At 43.4% G+C, this 27,091-nt stretch overlaps 1 protein-coding gene across 1 annotated transcript in view; it reads right to left on the bottom strand.

Annotated features, from left to right (window-relative positions):
* FBXO38 (F-box protein 38) overlaps positions 1-27,091 on the bottom strand; it is a 106,390-nt gene that overhangs the window by 70,075 nt on the left and 9,224 nt on the right. Inside the window, exons 3-6 of the mRNA XM_068277117.1 lie at positions 10,487-10,620; positions 9,401-9,564; positions 1,159-1,324; positions 360-497 (exon numbers count right to left, since the gene is read on the bottom strand). Of these exons, the coding sequence (XP_068133218.1) occupies positions 360-497; positions 1,159-1,324; positions 9,401-9,564; positions 10,487-10,620 (602 nt within the window). The remainder of the gene's footprint in view (positions 1-359; positions 498-1,158; positions 1,325-9,400; positions 9,565-10,486; positions 10,621-27,091) is intronic.

The raw sequence follows: 27,091 nt of genomic DNA, 5'->3' as shown, positions 1-27,091 counted from the left end.
TTTCTTTTCTGAATATTTTACACCTGGTGTTTCCACCCCTCACCTTTAGATTATAAGCCTCTGGCAGGGTCCTCCCTTCCCTAGTGTGATCTACAGGATTGTGTGCTCCTATGACAGCCTTACTTGCATTACTGGGCCTACCTAACCAGCAGCCCATATCACATGATCATGTATTTTGTACAATTTGCCTTGTATAACTTTGTTCTATGTTGTATAACCTTGTTATGTCTGGTATCATTCTATATATTTATTGTCCAGCGCTGCGTAATATGTTGGTGCTTAATAATAATAATAATAATAATAATAGTGTGCACCTAAAATGTCTCAATCATGTATAAATACAACAAACTTTTCCTTACCAGCACAATTGCGCATTACAAAGGTTCGCAAACTGATGCACAGGAAGTCCTTGAAAGGCTGAGGCTTATTCAGACGCACCCATTTCAAATACAAATGACGCAACATTGGGATGCAAGGAATTTCTGGAACGTTTACCCCTTTTCATAAAAAAAATATAAAATAAATAAATCATTAAAGAACAAGCGACACCCATGCTAACCTAGAAATAAAAAACACATATATAAGTTGATAAATACTACCTCTACTTACATAACAGATGTATTGTGCTATCCACGTAATGATTCCTGTGAATTTTACAAAGGAAAAGCAGAAAATCCTTTTCTAGCCAGTGGCCATCTTGCCAAGCTAATGCTGACATCATATCCTCCCTGACTCTTGTTTCCCCCCTCCCTTCTCTTGCTCATTGTGTATTCATTAGCTGCCCTCCTCCCAGAGTCTTTTTTTTTTTTTTATTATTTATTTATTTATTTATTTACACATCCAATCACTGAGTCACCTCAGCCTTGTGATCAGCTAGGCAGGGAAATAAATGGAAGAGGAGGAATATATTATAGATAAAAAGAACTCCCAGCATTCAACTTTTTGGCACTGTTTGGCACTAGGACCAGTGCTCCTATAGTATGTAATAACTCCAAACCATAACTCAGAAAAAAAGTTTTGAATGCAGGATTAGCATCTTAATCACTTAATACAGTGCTGTTGAAATTTGATTTTTATGGTGACAATACCGCTTTAAGAATTTGTACTTACATAGATTTCATCACATACTCAATAACGGATATACTATTAAGTACTCACCTACTAAATGTAAGGTCTGGATTTTGGCAGCAATGGGTATTTTTAGTTTATTTTCTGGTGGTATAGGAAACGCACCATTTCGATTGCGAAATTTCCCTAAAATATGAACCTGTGGCATGTATGTCCATATAGCTTCTACAAGTTCCAAATGAGAGGTCTCCACACCCTAGGTGAGAAAACAAATAAGTGAAATATCTGTGCCTTTAGAAAATGACAAAGGAAGTACAGTATATTACTAAATATTAGTACGGTAATCGAAAGGTGGTACAAGAGGTTTCAATAAAAAAAAAAAAAAAAATCTCAACTAGCCGCTATTGGTAACATGAAATACCCGCCATCCCCACAACTAAAGTTCAGTACAAGGCAAAAAGCATACATGGATAGCTTGGCATGAAGTATGTACCACAAATAATTCAAAAAGTAGTTAAACTACAAGCCATTTATCTCAGTCACCATCGTAATTACACAAAACATTAAAACTTGTGGTACCACCACATACTAACCATACAGGCCTCAATTCACAGAGCTTTATCAAACACTTTATCAAACGTTTGAAAATTTTCCTCATGGGTAAAATCTAATTTTGAATTAGTTTTATTAATCATTTTATCGATAAAACATTTGATGAATCTATAACACCTTAGTGAATTCAAAATTAGATTTTACCCATGAGGAAAATTATCAAACGTTAGATAAAGTGTTTGATAAAGCTCTGTGAATTGAGGCCACAGTAACAAACTATGCCAAAAAAACAAAAACCAAAAAAACCAAAACTACAATCTGATATATACATTGCCACAGATATGCAAAACTTACCCGACATTGCAATGAGAAGATTTTAGCAAACAACTGTCGCCAAGAACAATTATATGAATGATCAGTGATCAATCATGTAGCGAATGTCAGAAATAGAATGCCTCGGAGTACCTCAAAGCATGTAAAAGTGAGGGAACAGCTGTATTCAAGACTGTTTTAGCCATCTGTCTGCCATGAGTCGGGATGATCAATGAGATGAAAATACTTATGAAATTATGCACATTTTTATGCAAAAATATGCAGCTTGAAAAAAGGACCAATCAATTTAAACCGGGCTTAAATAGATTAGTCCATTTTCAAACTGCATAAATTTGTATTAAAAAAAAACAAAAACTTGCATACATGTGAATCAGCTCAGAAGAATTTGCATTTCTTTGATCATCCCTAGCCATGAGGTGTTCTATGAAACAGTGGCTTCTGAACAGAATGGTCACTGTGTGCAGGAGACACCACTGGTGGTCAATTGATTTAAGGCATCTCTAGGAAAAAAAAAAAAAGTATAAATCCTGCTGCAGAAAGTATTCATGTACTTAAAATAAAGCATGTATGTGGCAATGTTAGAATACCAGAAGTTAAAGTGTCACAGACAACTAACCCTTATTTTTTTCAGCATGTATAAAATATTTCCAGCCCCAAATCGGCTGCCATTTTCTGTCACAAAGGTGATGGTAAGAAAAAAAAAAAAGAAGTTGATGCAGCCATGCAAATAAGGTTAAACTGAATTTTCTTCATTGTTGCTAGTGGCTAATAAGTATATACACCCCCGTCAGTGTTAGATGGAGAAGATTTTCCGTCTTCTCTTACAAAGCCGTTTCTAACCAAAACAGGAATAAAAAAATAAATAAAAAAAAAAGCTGCCATAGGCTCCAAATTATAAAAGCAGCGATTAGCAAAAATGAGAGGAAATATGGGGGCAGTAAGGCCCCTAATAAAATCAGGCAGGGATTGGGGGGGGGGGGGGGGGTAAAGGTCTAGGCACCACTGGGAGGCTAAATTGTAAGCACCCCTGTAAATCCTAAAGGTGCTCATTGGACTTTGGGCCCCTTAGCGCAGTTAGGCTGCAAAAAAGTGCCACACGTGGTATTGCCGTACTCAGGAGAAGTAGTATAATGTGTTTAGGGGTGTATTTTTTACACATACCCATGCTGGGTGGGAGAAATATCTCTGTAAATGACACTGTTTTGATTTTTTTTTATACACAATTGTCCATTTACAGAGATATTTCTCCCACCCAGCATGGATATGTGTAAAAATACACCCCAAAACACATTATACTACTTCTCCTGAGTACGGCGATACCACATGTGTGGCACTTTTTTGCACCCTAACTGCGCTAAGGGGCCCAAAGTCGAATGAGTAACTTTAGTATTTCACACATCGTTTTGAGACATTTGGTTTCAAGACTACGCCTCACGGTTTAGGGCCCCTAAAATGCCAGGACTGTATAGGAACCCCACAAGTGACCCCATTTTAGAAAGACAACACCACAAGGTATTCTGTTAGGAGTATGGTGAGTTCATAGAAGATTTTTTTTTTTTGTCATTAGTTAGCGGAAATTGACACTTTGTGAAAAAAAACCCCAATAAAAATCAATTTCCGCTAACTTGTCACAAAAAAATAAAATCTTCTATAAACTCACCATACTACTAACGGAATACCTTGCGGTGTCTTCTTTCTAAAATGGGGTCACTTGTGGGGTTCCTATACTGCCCTGACATTTTAGGGGCCCTAAACCGTGAGGAGTAGTCTAGAAACCAAATGCCTGAAAATGACCTGTGAAATCCTAAAGGTACTCATAGGATGTTGGGCCCCTTAGCGCAGTTAGGGTGCAAAAAAGTGCCACACATGTGGTATCGCTGTACTCAGAAGTAGTATAATGTGTTTTGTGGTGTATTTTTACACATACCCATGCTGGGTGGGAGAAATCTCTCTGTAAATGAACAATGATGTGTAAAAAAAAAAAAAAATCAAAAAAAAAAAATCAAAGCATTGTCATTTACAGAGAGATTTCTCCCACCCAGCATGGGTATGTGTAAAAATACACCCCAAAACACATTATACTACTTCTGAGTACAGCGATACCACATGTGTGGCACTTTTTTGCACCCTAACTGCGCTAAGGGGCCCAACATCCTATGAGTACCTTTAGGATTTCACAGGTCATTTTGAGGCATTTGGTTTCTAGACTACTCCTCACGGTTTAGGGCCCCTAAAATGCCAGGGCAGTATAGGAACCCCACAAGTGACCCCATTTTAGAAAGAAGACACCCCAAGGTATTCCGTTAGCAGTATGGTGAGTTTATAGAAGATTTTATTTTTTTTGTCACAAGTTAGCGGAAATTGATGTTTTTTTTTTTTTCACAAAGTGTCATTTTCCACTAACTTGTGAGGAGTATTCTGGAAAGCAAATGCCTCAAAATGACCTGTGAATAGGACTTTGGGCCCCTTAGCGCACCTAGACTGCAAAAAAAGGGTCACACATCTGGTATCGCCGTACTCAGGAGAAGTAGTATGTGTTTTGGGGTGTATTTTTACACATACCCATGCAAGGTGGGAGAAATATCTCTGTAAAAAATCAAAAAACATTGTCATTTACAGAGATATTTTCCCCCACCCAGCATGGGTATGCGTAAAAAAAAAAATACACCCCAAAACACATTATACTACTTCTCCTGAGTACGGCGATACCACATGACACTTTTTGCAGCCTAGGTGCGCTAAGGCGCCCAACGTCCTATTCACGGGTCATTTTGAGGCATTTGGTTTCTAGACTACTCACGGTTTAGGGCCCCTAAAATGCCAGGGCAGTATAGGAACCCCACAAGTGACCCCATTTTAGAAAGAAGACACCACAAGGTATTCCGTTAGGAGTACGGTGAGTTCATAGAAGATTTTATTTTTTGTCACAAGTTAGTGGAAAATGACACTGTGAAAAGAATAAAAATCAATTTCTGCTAACTTTTGACAAAAAAAAAAATCTATGAACTCGTCATACACCAAACGGAATACCTTGGGGTGTCTTTTTCTAAAATGGGGTCACTTGTGGGGTTCCTATACTGCCCTGGCATTTTAGGGGCCCAAAACCGTGAGGAGTAGTCTGGAAACCAAATGACTCAAAATGACTGTTCAGGGGTATAAGCATCTGCAAATTTTGATGACAGGTGGTCTATGGGGGGGGGGGGGGGGCGAATTTTGTGGAACCGGTCATAAGCAGGGTGGCCTCTTAGATGACAGGTTGTATTGGGCCTGATCTGATGGATAGGAGTGCTAGGGGGGGTGACAGGAGGTGATTGATGGGTGTCTCAGGGGGTGATTAGAGGGGAAAATAGATGCAATAAATGCACTGGGGAGGTGATCGGAAGGGGGTCTGAGGGGGATCTGAGGGTTTGGCCGAGTGATCATGAGCCCACACGGGGCAAATTAGGGCCTGATCTGATGAGTAGGTATGCTAGGGGGTGACAGGAGGTAATTGATGGGCGTCTCAAGGTGCGATTAGAGGGGGGAATAGATGCAAGCAATGCACTTGCGAGGTGATCAGGGCTGGGGTCTGAGGGTGTTCTGAGGGTGTGGGCGGGTGATTGGGTGCCCTAGGGGCAGATAGGGGTCTGATCTGATGGGTAGCAGTGACAGGTGGTGATAGGGGGTGATTGATGGGTAATTAGTGGGTGTTTAGAGGAGAGAACAGATGTAAACAATGCACTTGGGAGGTGATCTGAAGGTGGGTTTGCGGGCGAACTGATGGTGTGTGTGGGTAATAAGATTGCCCGCATAAGATTGCATCTGCCCGCAAGGGGCAGGTTAGGGGCTGATTGATGGGTGGCAGTAACAGCGGGTGATTGACAGGTGATCAGTGGGTTATTACAGAGGAAATAGATGCATACAGCACACCGGAAGGGGGGGGGGGGGTCTGGGGAGAATCTGAGAGGTGGGGGGTGATAAGGAGCCCCCAGGGGGCAGTTAGGACCCAAAATAAAAAAAAAATAGCGTTGACAGATAGTGATTGATTGGTGATTAGGGGAATGATTGGGTGCAAACAGTGGTCTGAGGGGTGCTGTGGGCGATCAGAGGGAAGGGGGTGCAGGATCAGTGTGTTTGGTGCGACATAGGGTGGCTGCAGCCTGCCCTGGTGGTCCCTCGGACACTGGGACCACCAGGGCAGGAGGCAGCCTGTATAATACACTTTGTAATGTATACAAAGTGTATTATACACTTTGTATGCGGCGATCGCGGGGTTAACAACCCGCCATCGCTTCCGAACGGCCGGCGGGTTGTCGTCGCGGGTGGGCGGAGCCAGTTGCCGGGGGAAGCGCGCGTCACTAGTGACGCAATCGCTCCCTGGGCATGCCGAAAGGACGCAACGCCGATGGGCGTATTGCGGTCCTTTCGGCATCCACTTTGCCGCCGCCCATCGGCTGTGGGCGGTCGGCAAGTGGTTAAGTGCAAATGCTGTGCATAATTAATAAGAATATACAGTGCAAGAAGGTCTTACCAAAGTGCGCTGTATAGAAGAGAATTCCACCGGAAAATTTGTCTCTACTACTGTACACCTTAATGCAATTCAATTGCTCTTTTTGCACAGCATTTCAAATCATACATACATACACACACAGAGCTGTATTTTCATCAATTGCTGGTTATAACATGTTCATGGATTGCCTGTTTTTTGACTAATATGTGCTATATTGCACATCATGATTATTATGTGGAGCCTCCTGATATGATCGGGTTTGATTTGTGGACAAAGCTAATTATTATTTTCTGGTCTGGTGCAGTACTAAGACTTCTTTTCTCTGGTGTTACTTTTGTCGTTCTGCACAGTCCATAGGTTTTGCATTTATTATTGTTTAAATTGATGGTGCTAGTCCAACCTGTATGTGTTAGAGTTTATCTGCATGATCCATGCGCTTAAACACACGTAGCATGCATTACAATGTGCTGCCCATAGACTATTATTAGTGTGCACTGCACATGCATAGTGCAATTTAATCACTGCCTCTCACGTTGAAATGCACTGCTCAGCAACACACTTCTGTACTGTGAATGTTAAAATGATTCTCTATAAACTTTTAAACTGACTGCAACACACAGTGTGAATGAGCCCTAAGAGATCGAGTACCGACCCCTACAGGGCAACAGTCCCTGTAATAGTGTATATAGCTTAAAGGACTTACGAGGCGAATATCAGAAAAAAAGTTAGTTACCTTATTGCAATATCAGACCTCAGGGCAGACGATCAGTGCTGGTGTGACGTTGCTTCCTGGCTGATCAGAGCCAACTTACTCATATGGACGGAGAGTCACTGAGGAGCCGCTGGTGAGCCGGCTCACATACGAGCGGACTCATATGGACTGTCACTGAAGAGCCGCTTATTCATATAGAGCAGAGAGTCACTGAGCCGCTGGTGAGCCGGCTCACGTACGAGCAGAGAGGGGATAACAAAGAACCGCTGGTGAATCAGAATAAAAATTCTGATTCACCAGCGGTTCTTTTTATCCCCTCTCTGCTCGTACATGAGCCGGCTCACCAGCGGCTCAGTGACTCTCTGCTCTATATGAATAAGCGGCTCTTCAGTGACAGTCCATATGAGTCCGCTTGTACGCGAGCCGGGTCACCAGCGGCTCCTCAGTGACTCTCTGCTCTATATGAATAAGCGGCTCTTCAGTGACAGTCCATATGAGTCCGCTCATATGTGAGCCGGCTCACCAGCGGCTCCTCGGTGACTCTCCGTCCATATGAGTAAGTTGGCTCTGATCAGCCAGGAAGCAACGTCACACCAGGTCACTTCCCTCCCTCACCCGGCACCGTCTGGAAACCTGTGCAGCCGCACTAGCGGCATGCGAACTGCGCAGGCATTTGTTTAAAGCGGCAATTCTTATCCCATCAGTTCAGGCGACCCTGTGGAGGGTCGGGGCCTGTAATGAATCCTGGATTTAGATAACAGAGTGCCTGAAACTGACAGGGGCAGCACTGATCGTCTGCCCTGAGGTCTGATATTGCAATAAGGTAACTAACTTTTTTTTCTGATTTTCGCCTCGTAAGTCCTGTAAGCTTACACAATACAACTTGTGGCAGATAAGGTTGATTATTTTTCTGATATCAATGGTCTATCTGATCCAATACACTGTGCCAGTAAGTCTTAGCAGGATTCCTGGAGAAATCTTTGATGTACCTGAGATGACCAGTAAGAAAAAAAAAAAAATTCATACATACCTGGGGCTTCCGCCAACCCCCTTCGGCCTGATCGCTCCCCTGCTGCCGTGTTCCGCCTCCTGGATCCTCTGTTATCAGTCCCAACATCTTCTGCAAGTCGGCGCCTGCACAGTGCGGCTGCCCCATCACGCTCCCGCAGTATTACTGCGCAGGCGCAGAATGCTCCTGGCGACAAAGGCCATCTCATGGGGGCATGCATGCGCATTATGCCCCGACTCCCAAAGTGATAATGGAGCATCCAGAAGGTGGAGGACGGCAGCAGGGAATGGATCATGCGGAAAGGCTAGAGGAAGCGCCAGGTTACCTCAGGTTCTCTTTAAATAATGACCGCACTAGTGCACTGAGCAATGCAAACATTTATAGCTACCGCTCGTGCCTGTGCCCCATGTTCCGATGGAATCGGGAGAGTAGTGAAGTCTAAGAAAACGTATATCAAAACAGGATTGGATGTGCTCTAGTGTCAATTCAGATTTATTTTTCCATAGGATGAGATCAAATCAAATATCTAATCAAACAAAATCATCTAATGGTGCGATATCTAACCATGCATTATGACATACAGTATAGTGACATAGGGCTTAATTCACTACAGCGTGATAACTGCTATCACAGCAGTTATCACGCTATCTGCCGCGTGAGGCGATTTGCGCGGGTTAAGGATTACTTCGCATGATAATCGAACGTTTGCGCGCGATCGCACGCTTGAAACACGCATAATAACGTTTGTTTTATCACACGACGTAATGCTTTACGCGCGCAAACCGACGCGCGTGGCAGATCATGTGATAACTGCTGTGATAGCAGTTCTCCCGCTTAAGTGAATCAAGCCCATAGTGTGATTAATAACACATTGGAGAATAGCCTTCTATGTGATGAATACTGCAGTAGGTAAACTAAAAATGTACAATGCTGTAAATGGCAGCTAGAAAGACCAACTAAATACAGCAAAGTTTTCTTTCCGCTGTAGTGCAATGTGCAGCAATGTTCGAAGGGACATATTTATTGTCATTTTAGAGCTGTGCCTCAAAACAACACTTAAATTAAATATGAATTCTATAAATTATCAGCATTACAGTTCAGTAAGCACATCATGTGGCAAATGTGAAACAACACAGGGTGGACATGATTTTACATATTCATCAATTGAACCTAGATTCCTAGGGCTGACAGATGACATCACAGCAGGGATCATCTTGATAAAGCTTACAACACTCACCAGGAGGTTAGGGCAGGACTGCAAAGCTTCTAGCACACCAGGAATGCTGAAGGCTTCATGCCCTCTCACTCTGCGCCTTTCCAAATACCTTGGATGAAGGCCATAAAGCTGTTCGATATCTGGCATCTTCTTTAGCAATTTCAGGAAACTAGAATCGGTAAAACCTAGGGGGAAAAGGTTTTAAGAGATGTGAGGATCATCAAACAGATTTCTTAATTTGAAATGGTCCAAATCATGTGCCTGTATGAATTTACCAAATATGGGTTTCCTATACAGTTAACGCTGATCTAGTAAGATAGTAAACTCAGTCCCCAGGTCCAGATCATGTGCCTATATGAACATACAATGTATGACCAATCTTGATACAGTTAACTATTTATATGGTAAATTACTTGGCCAGGTCCCTAGAAGTTTATTATGATTTTACTGTACTGCATTATATTTATTTACTGCTCTTGCTTGTTCTCCTACTTCTTGAGAAAACTAATATGAATCAGCAAAATTATGCTTTTAATTGGAAGCTATGATCACAGTCATAACATGCTTCCTGAAGTCAGAAAAGAGTGCTGTCCAGATACTCAAACAGCTTTAACACTTTTAAAGTGGGGTCACTTTAAAGAGTACCCGGAGGTGACAAGGATATGGAGGCTGCTATATTTATTTCCTTGTAAACAATGCCTGGCAGCCCTGTTGATCTTCTGGCATAAGTAGTCAAAACCCTAGAACAAGCATATGGCTAATCCAGTAAAACCTGAGGCATAGTACCTGATCTGCTGCATGCTTGTTTAGGGTCTATGGGTAAAAGTATTAGAGACATAGATTAGGAGGACTGACAGGCAACTGGTATTGTTTAAAAGGAAATAAATGTGGCAGCCTCCATAACGCTCTCACCCATTCCCTTAAATTTCCTGTAAACATAAAGCAGAGGAGCAGCTGTATGAAGCCTTCTTCCACTCACTTTAGCTAGACTAGCAGTGGACGGTTGCTTGGATGACATTTGCTAAAGTTATTTTAAAAATTCTTATCGAACAACTCACATTTTAAAGGCTTTCTGTTTTTGAACGCACATGATCTGAAAGTACTCACCTGTGGGCATGTACTCCCACCAACGTCCAGCACACAGATCAACCATTTTGACCACACGTAGATATAAAGTCACTGCTTCCTTTAGTTTACGTGATAGGCATTCCATACACATAATGTCCTGTAGGGGGAGGTATCTTGAATAAAAAAGAAAAACAATTCTGAGTTTCAGACATTCAATATTCAGGCATTGAAGCAACAACATTACAGCATGGTGAAAAGCTTGATCAAACTTTAAAGAGTAACTGTCAGGCTGCAAAAGCTAATTTAAACCTCTATTCTCCTGTGTTAAAACAGTTTAGAAGGAAGCCAAAAATGCAATACTGAAGTTAAAAATCTCTCTTACTTTTGATGTGTGCTGAACAGCAAGGCAGTTATTCCCAAGCTCTTAAAAGTACGAGAGGCCGCATAACATACTGCAAAGGATTCTGGGGCTACTTCTCCCCACCTTGGGTCCTCCCCTCGGCTGCTAGTGAGAAGTTACAGGCTCACATTACAGCAGCTTGTAATGCAGCCCAGCTCACAGCACTGAAAAATCACAGGGCAGAGTATACTGCATGAGTCCGCTATTGTTCCTAGCCACATGGCTAATTAATATTTACTGCACAGTAGTGTTGTCCATTACGATCTTTTTTTGTGAGTGGAATCATCAGGAAGCAGGGAGGACATGACGACACAATTGGCTTCATAGGAGACAGACAAACATGGAACCTGCCATGAGCTGTCAGGAGCATCATTCTCTGCAAATACTATATAAAAATTCTGTGAAATCCAAACATGGACAGTGAAATGCATATATAATGTAAGTACAGCCAATATTTAGCTACTGATATATGTGTTTTTTCTCTGAGACCCTATACCTAACAGCTCCTCTTTCACTTTTAGCTCAGTAGGAAAAACAAAGAGGCTCCACCCATAAAAAAATTTCAATAAAAATAACAAAAAAACACCAGCTGCACAGCTGACTGGATGTTATTGTTCGAGTCACACAACTTTAATTGGATCAACAGACATTCTTCCAACTACTGTACATATAGAACAGTTAGTCAACCTTAATACCACAATACAAAAATGCAGACTGCAAACACTAATTACAAGCCATCTATATTCTACTGTATTTATCACTGCATATCCATGTCATGTACAGTGATGCCCATAATTATTTATATCTCTGGCAAATTTTGACTTCGGCCTCTTTCACAGTGGGACGTTGCGTTTGATGCAACGTTAAGGTTGCATAACGTGCCCCTAATGCAACGCATTGAACAACTATAACTTGGACGTTATAGTTCATTCTTTAGCCCTGTGTTTGGTGCGCCGTTTGTCGCACAGTGATGGAACGAAAACGGCACATGCGTTACATAAAAAAAACCACTACTGAGCATGTGCAACACACAACGCAGCAGATTTATTGCATAACGCACAGCATGCAGCACTTTATAAATATTGCTACACGTTACACACAACGCGTGCACTGTGAATTAATATTGCTGTGCATTAGTTCACGTTAAAACATTTTCTAACGTGCGACTTTAACAACGCACTGTGAGAGAGCCCTAAAAGTTACTTTTATTCGACCAGCAAGTACGGTAATTTTTTTAATGCGGAATTACATAGGGGTCTCCCAAAAGATATTAAAAAGGGAAAGTTCAGGGAGGGCGGTAAAAAAATAAAAATCAATATCCACTTACCTGGGGCTTCCTCCAGCCCGTGGCAGGCAGGAGGTGCCCTCGCCGACGCTCCGCAGGCTCCCGGTGGTCTCCGGTGGCCGACTCGACCTGGCCAGGCCGGCTGCCAGGTCGGGCTCTGCTGCGCTCCAAGGCCTGGCACTTCTGCGTCCCATGCGGGCGCGCTGACGTCATCGGACGTCCGCCGGGCTGTACTGCGCAGGTGCAGTAGTTCTGCGCCTGCGCAGTACAGCCCGGCGGACGTCTGATGACGTCAGCGCGCCCGCGTGGGGCGCAGAAGTGCCAGGCCTTGGAGCGCAGCAGAGCCCGACCTGGCAGCCGGCCTGGCCAGGTCGGGTCGGCCACCGGGAGCCTGCGGAGCGGCGGCGAGGGCACCTCCTGCCTGCCACGGGCTGGAGGAAGCCCCAGGTAAGTGGATATTGATTTTTATTTTTTTTACCGCCCTCCCTGAACCTTCCCTTTAATAAGATGATTTACAAGAACCATTATTGTGGAGGGGGGGGGGGGGGGGGGGTAGAGCATTTCTCAGCTTTTATTTACTGTGGTTTGCAAAAGTATTCGGCCCCCTTGAAGTTTTCCACATTTTGTCATTACTGCCACAAACATGGATCAATTTTGGGATTCCACATGAAAGACCAATACAAAGTGGTGTACATGTGAGAAGTGGAACGAAAATCACACACACAATTCCAAACATTTAAAAATAAAAAAATAAATAATTACTAAGCCCCAAGAGTCAATATTTTGTAGAACCACCTTTTGCAGCAATTACAGCTGTCAGTCTTTTAGGGCAGAGGTCCCCAACCTGGGGGCCGCGGCCCCCTGGTGCTCCGTGGGCAAATTTCTGGGAGGTCGCGGCGGATCTGGCCTTTCTTCCTGTCCCCCCCGCGGCTGCCGTTTCTGTTATCTTAAGAGCGGCGGCCGCTTCCTCCCTTATATTCCCCATAGCCCCTCTCCTTCCTATCTCGTACAGCAGCGCTTCCATTGGGGCTGCTGTAAGGAGGGAAGGGGGCGGGGCAGCGGTTCCCATGGTACCGGCGATCGCCGCTACAGGGAGCCGCTGCACTGCTCCCTTCCCTTCTTTACAGCAGCCATGCGGGAAGCGCTGCTGTATTACGAGATGCTGCAACAGAGGAGAGGAGCACCTGGGGGAATATAAGGAAGGAAGCGACCGCCCGCTCATAAGGTATCCGGAGCGGCGGCCGCGGGGTGGAGAGGGCACCTAGCCTAGCTACACTGGGGCACTATGCTGGGGTAACTACTGGCTACACTGGGCTAACTGTACTGGCGACACTGGGGCAGCTATACTGGGCTAACTGTACTTGCTATACTAGGCTTACTGTACTTGCTATACTAGGCTTACTGTACTTGCTATACATACTGAGCTAACTGTACTTGCTATACTGGGCTAACTGTACTAGCTATACTGGGCTAACTGTACTAGCTATACTGGGCTAACTGTACTAGCTATACTGGGCTAACTGTACTAGCTATACTGGGCTAACTGTACTAGCTATACTGGGCTAACTGTACTAGCTATACTGGGCTAACTGCCGCCGCCACTAGCCACGCCCCTCCAACCCCACCCCCCTCCTCCGGGGGGGGCCCGGAGAAAATTTTGGTCGGGACAGTGGGCTCCGAGCTCAAAAAGGTTGGGGACCCCTGTTTTAGGGTATGTCTCTACTAGCTTTGCACATCTAAAGACTGAAATCCTTGCAAAACAGCTCAAGCTGAGTCAGATTAGATGGACAGAGTTTGTGAACAGCAGTTTTCAGATCTTGCCACAGATTTTTGATTAGATTTAGATCTGGACTTTGACTGGGCCATTCTAACACATGGATATGTTTTGTTTTAAACCATTCCATTGTTGCCCTGGCTTTATGTTTAGGGTCATTGTCCTGCTGGAAGGTGAACTTGCGCCCCTGTCTCAAGTCTTTTGCAGACTCCAAAAGGTTTTCTTCCAAGATTGCCCTGTATTTGGTTCCATCCATCCTCCCATCAACTATGACCAGCTTCCCTGTCCCTGCTGCAGAGAAGCACTCCCAGAGCATGGCGCTGCCACCACATTTGACAGTGGGGATGGTGTGTTCTGAGTGATGTGCAGTGTTAGTTTTTCGCCACACATAGCTTTTTGTATTTTGGCCAAAAAGTTCCATTTTGGTTTTATCTGACCACAGCACATTTTTCCACAGGTTTGCTGTGTCCCCCACATGGCTTGTGGCGAACTGCAAACGAGGCTTCTTATGCTTTTCTGTTAACAATGGCTTTCTTCTTGCCACTCTTCCATAAAGGCCAACTTTGTGCAGTGCACGACTAATAGTTGTCCTCTGGACAGAGTCTCCCACCTGAGCTGTAGATCTCTGCAGCTCGTCCAGAGTCACCATGGACCTCTTGACTGGATTTCTGATCAGCGCTCTCCTTGTTCGGCCTGTGAGTTTAGGAGGACGGCCTTGTCTTGGTAGGTTTACAATTGTGCCATACTCTTTTCATTTCTGAATGATCGCTTGAACAGGGATGGAAATCTTTTGTAGACTAAGCCTGCTTTACATTTCTCAATAACTTTATCCCTGACCTATCTGGTGTGTTCTTTGAACTTCTTGGTGTTGTTGCTCCCAATATTCTCTTAGACAACCTCTGAGGCCGTCACAGAACAGCTGTATTTGTACTGACATTAGATTACACACATGTGCACTCTATTTAGTCATTAGCACTCATCAGGCAAGGTCTATGGGCAATTGACTGCACTCAGACCAAAGGGAGCTGAATAATTATGCACACCCCACTTTGAAGTTAGTTATTTATTTGTACAAAATGTTTGGAATCATGTATGATTTTCGTTCCACTTCTCACGTGTACACCACTTTGTATTGGTCTTTCACATGGCAAAAATACCCGTGGAGACATGCAAAAAGCTGGTGTAAAATTATAGGAAGTGTTTGATTGCTGTAATAGCCAATAAAGGCTTTTCTACTGATTAATAATAAACTGTACGAAGTGTGCTCACTCCAAGCTTAACTAAACAACATAAAATTATGTAAATTTCAGTGCATTAAACAGCATATGTGCACAAATTCTAGTCCAAAATAGAAGAGTCAATGGATCTCAATATCATTTACCAAGCATGTAGTGTATAATCCAAATCTCTCCCGGATACTGCTCTCTAATGCATCAATTTAAATTCCGCCTTCTGGTATGGATATTTATCAGAAAAAAATATAAACAGAAAAAGGAAAACCATAGCGTGATGCTGTATTATCAAAAATGTCCATATACAACACCACCTAGTGTTCAGAAATTCCGTGTATGCATCCACCAACAGGTATCACAGGTCCTCACCATATACTATAGCTGCCAGGTCACAGACAGCAATAAAACCACAATATTATAGCCTTTGAACACTCCACATGTGCAGAAGGACACCATCAGAGTCACCCGTGGCTTGTCTCCTGTTACTCTGCCATCCAAATTATAAGACAGCAGAGACACTTGTGGGTATATTCCAGCAGGCCTCAATTGGCATCAATATGGCAGATGGATCTTTGCTTCAGCAAAAGAAATGCAGTTTTCAAACCTTTCTCTGCATAACCTAGCAACTGAAGGAACACTTCATAGTGTAAAACCGCACATCAAATTTTTTTTTAAAAGAAGTGCACTTACATATTCCGATGTAAAAGCAAGCATCTCAAAATACAAAGTCTCCCATGCGACTCTCCATGCCTGTAGCCCTTCCCTATGTGTTTCGTACATCCGTACTCATCAGGGGCTGTTTTTTGGGACAAGGGATAATCAATGATGCAGAATTTAAATACTTATTGGTTGATGGACCATACCGGTCATATACCAAAACCCGAAGATACATAAGAGTTTAGACTAGCCCCCGGGCTAGTGGTATAGAGTCTTTAAACCAGCGGGTGGGAGAATATATTGATAAAATTTCAGCACCCGATAGTACAGAAACTTCCATATCTAGTTAAAGATACGAAACAGATGATTCAAGAGGCCAAACTGCATATCCGTCTATAAGTCATGCCAGTGTGAGTTCCCATGGATGGCTCTTCACTCGCACCAATGCGCAGCATTGTCCTATTGGTAAATGCCACTTCAGACCTCTGCTCCGCCCATCCACATAGAACTGCTGGGTTCCGATTGAACCTCCTTGCCATTAATGCTAGAGCGTCACAGGTACCGCCCTTCCCCATCAGCCTATGGCATCTAATAGAAAAAAAATCCCAGTTAGACTTACCGGTAATCGGGATTTCTAGGAGTCCTCCACGACGGCCGATAGGTTGAGAGCACACCAATTCCTCGCTCTATGGAAACATAGACAATTAAATTTGCATACCCAATAGGCCACCTTACAGATGTGCGCACAAGCTGACCAACTACAGTTATGACAGAGTACCACCTTAGGTGCGCACACCCCCATAGCATAGCAGATGCCCCAACCAGAGGTTCCCATCCAAGAAGAAAGGGAGGGTATAAAAGAGGCCATCCTGGAGGACTCCTAGAAATCCCGATTACCGGTAAATCTAACTTGGATTTTCTCCAGGCGTCCTCCAGGACGGCCGATAGGTTGAGAGACCACAGAGCACACATAAGAAATAAAACCAGAATTTTTTATCACTCACTCTTAGGGAGGGACCACCGCTTGTAGCACTTTCCTGCCAAACGACACATCCTGACTTGATAGAAGGTCGATGCAGTAATGCTTGATAAATGTAGATGGATCACACCATGTTGCCGTTCTACATATCTGTTCGATTGATGCCCCTGCCCTTTCTGCCCAAGAGGTAGAAAAGGCTCTTGTAGAGTGAGCTTTCACCGGCTAGGTATCTCTCTCCCTGCATTCTGATAAGTAACACTGTACAATAACTTGTCTAATCCATCTGGAAATACTACATTTGGTCGCCTGTAGTCCTTTTCTTTGCCCCATAAATAAAATAAGTAAACTATTTGACTTTCTCCATTCTCTAGTTCCTTGCAAATAAATCATAATTGCTCTTCTAATAGCTAACAGATGAAAAGTTCTCTCTGTCAGAGGTCGCTTTCTCACAAAATGAAGGTACAATAATGTCCTGGGTCCTGTGGAACCTCGTATTAACCTTAGGTATGTAGGATGGGTCAGGTCTCAAGATACCGTATATATTTTTCCATGAAAGAGAAAGTTCCCTATTTTCGAATGGAGTCCTGTATATAATTAAATATATACTCCAAAAACCATGTGTCAAAATTGAAAAATCTTTATTATAACACAATCACATACAAATAAAATCAATAAAATGCCCCCATATGTCCCACAATAAAGGGACCGCCAAGGAATTTCTAATAATCAAGTAGTCACATATATTAATCCATAAACCACCATGCAGACATGGCCAGCCAACAACAATAATAAAGTGCTCAGTGCAAAAGAAACTGACAATAAATCTGTGTAAAAAACAATGATAAGGATTGCGGACTGCGACCCACACCCAGAAATCCGGATATGCGTCCCAGTCCACAATCTGTGCAACTCCAAAACCTATCTAATGATATAATACAAAATATTGTGCAAACCATACAATAAAGTGCGTTACAGTCAATGGCTGGAATGGCTTACATGTGGATAGAGTGGTCCTGGCGTGGGGGTATTCGTGCCTTACGCGCTCGCAGGACTGCTGTCCGCTTCAATCGAGGCTAATTAAAAACTGAATGTGAGCAGCTTAAATGTCCACCGGGCGTGGGGCGGGACCCTGGTTAACGTACGTGGCCACGTACTCTGACCCTGCCGCCCAGCGCGTAACTAACACGCTGTTCAGCATGGTCCTATCACTTCCTGGGATCTATTTTGCGCATGCGCAATGCGGCCCAATGTCCGCGTTCAGCGTCACTATGCGTATGACGTCACTACACGTCCTTTGGATACGCTCGTCGCTCACAAGTGCGACAGTGCGTTCCAGGCTGTCCTCAACATGCGTTCCATTTCCCTGTCATTGAACAACCAAGCTGGATATATTAAATAAACAAGCATATCAATATGCACATGAATCTTACACAGAAAAAAATATAAAAATAAACAAAATAATGATAAACAATTGATATAAACATTATGTGTCAGACGAATCCCACGATTGAAGTCACTTGTCTCCAAGAGATCATATTTGATGCTCTGCTGCCATCAAGTGTTTAAGATGTTGAATAGCATTAAAGATCTAAAAAAGGGAAACTTAAAACAATAAATTGCAATTAGTGTCACTACATTTATTGATTCATGTATATATATATATATCTCTCATGCATCCCCAGGTATATACTGTGCCTGACGGATCTGCTACTCACAGACAGATCCGTCCTATTTCGATCGAAGTCCCAAAGTGCAATGTTCTCAAGGAAAAGCGTGAATTACAATCTTTATCAAAGAGTGCCCATGCTGTCCATATTAGTTCTGCTACTCACAAACAGACCAATCTGGCTCACCCAGTACCTCCTGGTGTAAATCTTTGTACAGAGAAGGCCCTCAAAAGCACCAATTGCTATCACACAGTGAAACATGCAAGTGATTGTAGACATACACACCAAACCAAAAGTGTCCTCTGATACTTACTTTCAGAGGTGGTGGTCATTGTACTCACCACAATGACCCCAAAACACTATTATCATAAATCTTACTACTCTAGTGACCACAACCAATAGAGACATCATCTGATACTCACCTCCCACACATGCCACCTAGCTGGAAAGTAGTACTTTCTACAAGATATGAGAAAAGAAGGAATCAAATCATTAAAAAAACCCTTCATTTTATTTTAGAAAGCAACCATAATTATAATCCTCATTGAGGCCCCATGGTCTTTGGGTTTTAAGGTCGTGTATCCACCTCAGCTCTTTTTTCAATAAAATCACGGATATATTTCCACCTCTCTCACTGTGCTTCACATGTTGTATGCCCTTAAAGGTCCATCCTCTCAAGTCACTGTTATGGTAATCCAGGGCATGTTCTGCCACTGTGGTTAATGTTTTCCCCTCTCTCCTGTCACGTTCTGCTAGTTTAATTGTAGAAATATGTTTTTGTAGACGTAATTTTAGCTGATTTTTTGTTTGTCCTATATATTGTTTTTTACAAGGACATTCTAGTAAATATATAACTCCTTTCGTCTGACAGTTTATAAAATCTCTAATTTCGTATAACTTACCAGTTTTAGCGCTTGTAAATGTTTTACTCGTGATCATCCATGGGCACACCGAGCATATTCCACATCTGTGGCTCCCCTTCAAATTGGAGACATGATTTTCCCTAGAGAAGTGGCTCCGACTCAAAATGCTTTTAAGGGTGGGTGCTCGCTTGGCTGTGATACTGGGATGGTCTGTAATACATTGTTTCAATAACTTGTCATTCTGTAGGATACTCCAATGTTTTCCAAGGACTTTATATATCTCTTTCCAAGCATTGTTATATGGGGTGACAAATCGTGTCAATTTCTTCTGATCCTCGTTTTTCAGTTTGGGTACTAACAATCCTTCCCTAGGTGTAGCTTTTGCCCTCCTTTTTGCGATCTCAAGGCATTTACGAGGGTACCCCCTCCTTTGGAATCTTGCCCGCATCTTGTTACTTTCTGCTTCAAACGCCTCTTCATATAAAAGGCTATCAGAATCTAACATTTAAAGAAAGAAGAGCACTAGTGGATCTCAAAAAAGATCGAAAAATACAAATTAAAGAAGCAGATAAGGGGGGTAACGTTGTGGTGTGGCCCACCGACATGTACATCAAAGAAGCAGAAAGACAGCTGGGAAATACAAATTTCTATAAGAAGTTGAGAAATAACCCAACGAAATTGTATCAAGGGGAGCTGAAAGGGATCCTGCAAAAGGCTAGAGATTGTAACATCATAAATTCCAATGAGTACAAATTCATGTGGAGTGAATGGCCGACAACTCCAACTTTTTATATGTTGCCTAAGGTCCATAAGAGTAGAGAGCACCCGCCCGGGAGACCGATAATTTCGGGTATAGGAGGATTAAGTGAAAAATGCAGTCAATATGTGGACTTTTTCCTCCAGACATATGTCACAGGCCTGGAGTCTTATTTGAGAGACACCGGTGACCTCCTGTCCAGAGTTAGTAATTTAAGTTTACCAGACAACGTCTTACTGGTCACATGTGATGTGGAATCGTTGTATTCCAACATTGGCCATAGGGAAGGTATTGGAGCTGTGGAGTATTTCTTACAAATGGACAGTACAGCGAACCGGGAGAGAAATCTGTTTCTCTTGGAGCTTTTGGAATTTATTTTGACCAGAAATTTTTTTTCTCTTTGACCACCAATATTATTTACAGACAAGAGGTGTGGCCATGGGCATTAAATGCGCACCAGCTGTGGCAAACCTGTTTCTGGGGTGGTGGGAGAGAGAGACGGTGTGGGGGGAGTCGATGGAGCGGTACCACCCCCATATTTTGGGGTGGTATCGCTTCATCGACGACCTGTTAATTTTTTGGCAGGGGCCCGCATCAGTCTGTCGAGAATTTTTGGATGCCCTCAATAAGAACAGTATGAACATCAAATTGACGTATCAGATCTCTGATGAGGAGGTGGATTTTTGGAAGTTGAAAAAGAGTCCCACTGGAATCTTACAAACAACAATCTTTAGAAAACCCACGGCAACCAATAATCTTTTGAGCTTTGATTCACATCATACAAGAAACTTGAAACTAAACATCCCGACAGGCCAATTTATACGCCTTAGGAGAAATTGCTCCACGGAAGAGGCGTTTGAAGCAGAAAGTAACAAGATGCGGGCAAGATTCCAAAGGAGGGGGTACCCTCGTAAATGCCTTGAGATCGCAAAAAGGAGGGCAAAAGCTACACCTAGGGAAGGATTGTTAGTACCCAAACTGAAAAACGAGGATCAGAAGAAATTGACACGATTTGTCACCCCATATAACAATGCTTGGAAAGAGATATATAAAGTCCTTGGAAAACATTGGAGTATCCTACAGAATGACAAGTTATTGAAACAATGTATTACAGACCATCCCAGTATCACAGCCAAGCGAGCACCCACCCTTAAAAGCATTTTGAGTCGGAGCCACTTCTCTAGGGAAAATCATGTCTCCAATTTGAAGGGGAGCCACAGATGTGGAATATGCTCGGTGTGCCCATGGATGATCACGAGTAAAACATTTACAAGCGCTAAAACTGGTAAGTTATACGAAATTAGAGATTTTATAAACTGTCAGACGAAAGGAGTTATATATTTACTAGAATGTCCTTGTAAAAAACAATATATAGGACAAACAAAAAATCAGCTAAAATTACGTCTACAAAAACATATTTCTACAATTAAACTAGCAGAACGTGACAGGAGAGAGGGGAAAACATTAACCACAGTGGCAGAACATGCCCTGGATTACCATAACAGTGACTTGAGAGGATGGACCTTTAAGGGCATACAACATGTGAAGCACAGTGAGAGAGGTGGAAATATATCCGTGATTTTATTGAAAAAAGAGCTGAGGTGGATACACGACCTTAAAACCCAAAGACCATGGGGCCTCAATGAGGATTATAATTATGGTTGCTTTCTAAAATAAAATGAAGGGTTTTTTTTAATGATTTGATTCCTTCTTTTCTCATATCTTGTAGAAAGTACTACTTTCCAGCTAGGTGGCATGTGTGGGAGGTGAGTATCAGATGATGTCTCTATTGGTTGTGGTCACTAGAGTAGTAAGATTTATGATAATAGTGTTTTGGGGTCATTGTGGTGAGTACAATGACCACCACCTCTGAAAGTAAGTATCAGAGGACACTTTTGGTTTGGTGTGTATGTCTACAATCACTTGCATGTTTCACTGTGTGATAGCAATTGGTGCTTTTGAGGGCCTTCTCTGTACAAAGATTTACACCAGGAGGTACTGGGTGAGCCAGATTGGTCTGTTTGTGAGTAGCAGAACTAATATGGACAGCATGGGCACTCTTTGATAAAGATTGTAATTCACGCTTTTCCTTGAGAACATTGCACTTTGGGACTTCGATCGAAATAGGACGGATCTGTCTGTGAGTAGCAGATCCGTCAGGCACAGTATATACCTGGGGATGCATGAGAGATATATATACATGAATCAATAAATGTAGTGACACTAATTGCAATTTATTGTTTTAAGTTTCCCTTTTTTAGATCTTTAATGCTATTCAACATCTTAAACACTTGATGGCAGCAGAGCATCAAATATGATCTCTTGGAGACAAGTGACTTCAATCGTGGGATTCGTCTGACACATAATGTTTATATCAATTGTTTATCATTATTTTGTTTATTTTTATATTTTTTTCTGTGTAAGATTCATGTGCATATTGATATGCTTGTTTATTTAATATATCCAGCTTGGTTGTTCAATGACAGGGAAATGGAACGCATGTTGAGGACAGCCTGGAACGCACTGTCGCACTTGTGAGCGACGAGCGTATCCAAAGGACGTGTAGTGACGTCATACGCATAGTGACGCTGAACGCGGACATTGGGCCGCATTGCGCATGCGCAAAATAGATCCCAGGAAGTGATAGGACCATGCTGAACAGCGTGTTAGTTACGCGCTGGGCGGCAGGGTCAGAGTACGTGGCCACGTACGTTAACCAGGGTCCCGCCCCACGCCCGGTGGACATTTAAGCTGCTCACATTCAGTTTTTAATTAGCCTCGATTGAAGCGGACAGCAGTCCTGCGAGCGCGTAAGGCACGAATACCCCCACGCCAGGACCACTCTATCCACTTGTAAGCCATTCCAGCCATTGACTGTAACGCACTTTATTGTATGGTTTGCACAATATTTTGTATTATATCATTAGATAGGTTTTGGAGTTGCACAGATTGTGGACTGGGACGCATATCCGGATTTCTGGGTGTGGGTCGCAGTCCGCAATCCTTATCATTGTTTTTTACACAGATTTATTGTCAGTTTCTTTTGCACTGAGCACTTTATTATTGTTGTTGGCTGGCCATGTCTGCATGGTGGTTTATGGATTAATATATGTGACTACTTGATTATTAGAAATTCCTTGGCGGTCCCTTTATTGTGGGACATATGGGGGCATTTTATTGATTTTATTTGTATGTGATTGTGTTATAATAAAGATTTTTCAATTTTGACACATGGTTTTTGGAGTATATATTTAATTATATACAGGACTCCATTCGAAAATAGGGAACTTTCTCTTTCATGGAAAAATGTGTACGTTTGTCCCTAGAGTGGAGAACCGTGAATAATAATGTGATAGTGCTCGTTCCATAGATTCAAGATACCGTATATACTCGCATACAAGCCGAATTTTTTACCCCAAAAAAGTGCCCCAAAAGTGGGGGTCTCGGCTTGTATGCGAGTCACCTACTTTGGCCATTTTTGTGTGGGACTGGAGCTGCGGTCCTGGAGTCCTGGATGGCAGGAGAGTGCCTGGGGCAGAGCGGGGTCTCCGGTATTATTGGAGGGCAGGATCGGATACCATCAAAGCGGGACAGGTGCTCCTCCACTACCAGCCACTCGCGGGTCCTGCTTTCCCTGCTGCACGGCGGTGGGCAGAATGTGATATGGATCCGGGCATCCGGCGGTGCAGGCAGTGACGTGACTGAAGTGACAGAACCCGAGCTGAAACACCAGCGCGCAACGATCGGGGATTCCCTCTTCCGTCCTGCACTTGCTGTGTCTCATATAGATGACGCCATCTAGTGGCGTCTTTAGACAGCAAGTGCAGGACGGAAGAGGGAATCCCCGATCGTTGCGCGCTGGTGTTTCAGCTCGGGTTCTGTCACTTCAGTCACGTCACTGCCTGCACCGCCGGATGCCCGGATCCATATCACATTCTGCCCACCGCCGTGCAGCAGGGAAAGCAGGACCCGCGAGTGGCTGGTAGTGGAGGAGCACCTGTCCCGCTTTGATGGTATCCGATCCTGCCCTCCAATAATACCGGAGACCCCGCTCTGCCGCCCACTGTAGGCACTCTCCTGCCACCCAGGACGTCGGGTTTCTTCAATTTATCCAGAATCCCCCGCAGCACAGGTACCAATATCTTATTGTAGATATATGTGACATGGGGGGAGCAGGAGGTTGCCTACTGGGTGCACATTTGGTTGTGGGAAAGGGGGCTGCCTAACATTTGTGTGCACTTTTGGCTGTGGCGAGGGGTGCTGAGTAACACCTCGGTGCACATTTGGTTGTGGGAAGGGGGCTGCCTAATACCTGGTGCACTTTTGGCTGTGGCGAGGGGGGCTGCCTAACACCTGGTGCACTTTTGGCTGTGGCGAGGGGGGCTGCCTAACACCTGGGTGCAAACTTGGCTGTGGGGAGGGGGCTGACTAACACCAGGGTGCACATTTGGCTATGGGGAGGGGGGCTGCCTGACATGTAGGTGCACATTTGGTTATGGAGAGGGGGCCACCTCATGCTGGGAGCACATGATGATATTTATACTGGGGGGGGGGGGGGGGGGGCTTATATGCGAGTCAATGACTTTTCCCTGATTTCTGAGGTAAAAGTTGGGGGGGTCGGCTTATATGAGGGTCGGCTTATATGCGAGTATATACGGTAATCTTATCTGGAACTATAGTCATGTATGGATCTTTTACTGACAAGGCCTGTAAATCACCCACTCTCCTTGCTGTGGTGATGGCCAACAAAAAGGCTACTTTCAGAGTCATGAACCTGAGAGGAACTTTATCCAGCGGCTCAAACTGTTCTTTCGTTAGTTCTTGCAAAACCAACTAAAGATCCCACGGAGGAAACGATCTGATTGGCACAAGCTTAGATTTGGATACTGCTTTCAGAAATGCTTTGATGTACGGTTCTTTGGCTAAATGGGCATCCAAAAATACTTGCAATCTGTACTTTTAAGGTGCTCACCGAACGTTGCAGGTCTACTCCATCTTGTAAAAAGTCTAATACTACTGTCAAAGAATTATCTGAAATTGAAACACCCTTTCTCGATTTCCAGTTGTTAAAGGTTTTCCAGACCTTTCTACAAATGTTATTTGTAATTTCTTTTCTACTCTTTAGAAGTGTATTTATCACTTTCTCCAAGAATCCCTTGTTAATCAGTAGCAGCTTTTCAGGATCCACGCTGTCAGATTTATACTTAGTGGGTCTGGATGAAAAATTCCCATTTGAGACAGCAAATCTTCCCTCATTGGTAGTGGAAATGGATCCTGTAGGGCCAGAGATCTGACTATCGGAAACCATGATCGTTTTGGCCACCAAGGGGTGATCAAACTTACCGTGGCTTTTTCCAGCTGGATTTTCCTGACTGCTTTTGTTAGAAGATTGAATGATGGGAAGGCATAAATCAGTCCTTCTCCCCAGCTGACTTGCAGAGCATCTAGCCTGTGAACTGAAGAAGATGCATGCAGCGAACAGAAGTCTGGAACCTTTTCGTTCCCTGGGAACGCAAAGAGGTCCAGACCTGGTAACCCCCCCTTCGGAGAAAGAAGCTGAAATGTTTCTGGATTCAATTCCCATTCTGCTTCTAGTATAGGCCTCCTGAGTTTGTCTGCTACTCTGTTTAGCGAGCCTTTTATGTGGGTTGCTGAAAGTGATCTTAGATGTTTTTCTCCCAAAGCCATTATCTCCAATGATAGACAAAGTAGGTCTGGTACCCTGGTACCCCCGTCTGTTTAAGTAGGAAACTGTGACCATGTTGTCCGAAAGTATATTTACATGACGGCCCTGGACCTGATCCCCCAGGGCTAACAGAGCTTCTCTTACTGTAGATAGCTCTCTGAAGTTTGAAGATCTGTCCTTTAAGGACTTTGACCACTCCCCTTAGAACTGACATCTTTGAACGTGGGCCCCCCACGCACTTGCATTCGTGGACACCCGTAGCACAGACTCCTGAATCCAAGTGCGACCCTGGGATAAAATTTAGTGGATCTAACCACCATTGGAGGGATTTTTTAGTCTTCGTATCTAGGCATCTTTTCTGATCCCACAAGTGGCAATTTCTTCCCCCGTTTTGCAGGAACCACTGTTGTAGTACCCGGGAGTGGGATTTACACACAAACGAAATTGCTTCCAGAGCTCTTTTTGAGTTAACTTCCACCTTCTTGTCTAGAGGATCTTTTAGTGCCCCCGTGTCCTCAAATGAAAGGTCCGCATCTTTATAGTGTTGCGACAAAGCTGCATCTAATTTCGGAATTTTCCACTTCTCAACTTCCTCGTCTTCAAAAGTAAACATTTTAAAAGATTTTGGAATTGTATATCTTTTTTCCAGTTCTGGGAAACGGGGGTCTCAAGACCTTTATAGATTTGGTCTTGGATAGAAACCTCCTGCACTTTTTCAGGAATTTGCTCACTGTCATAGATAGCTCAACTGTCTCTTCTGCGCTTAACAAAAATCATGTCACTTTAGATATTTGGTCTGAGTCCTGCGTGGACAAATCATCCTCTTCAGTTCTAGATGAAACAGAAAAAAACTTCATCCTCCTCATTAATCATTAAATTATTCACCTGATTAGTAGAGATAGAGGAAGAAGTCTGTGCAGGCGTCAGTTTGTCAGTCTGTACATTTCTTAAGGTCTGAAAAGTCGACTGCATTTCAGATCTAAAGGAGTCTAAAAACTTTGTGATCGTCTTAGACTCATTACTGGAATTGCTAGTACTAGCCTCTAAACAGTTTTGACATAAGGGCTTGTCCCAAGTACTGGCTAGCTTAGCTGAGCAGGTATTACATCTTTTAGATTTATTTTCATGCTTCAGAGATGTGATTTTATCCAAAGGCTTCGCCTGGGAAAAAAGAAACAAAAAAAGAAGAGTCCTTATAAAAGTAAGCCTAAGGACTTTTCCTCTTTAAAACAGCAGAGTGTTAACTGCATCTGTGCTGTAAGAGGACAAACATACCTGTCCTGCTGTAGTAGGAGCAACCACGGCTGACCCTGTAACAGTTTACTTTGAGGGTTCTGTAGATGT

The sequence above is a fragment of the Hyperolius riggenbachi genome, chromosome 3 (genome assembly GCF_040937935.1).
Source record: "Hyperolius riggenbachi isolate aHypRig1 chromosome 3, aHypRig1.pri, whole genome shotgun sequence".
Lineage (NCBI taxonomy): Eukaryota > Metazoa > Chordata > Amphibia > Anura > Hyperoliidae > Hyperolius > Hyperolius riggenbachi.
Note: the sequence above shows the minus strand (reverse complement) of the source record. Positions and strands in the feature narration are given on the sequence as shown.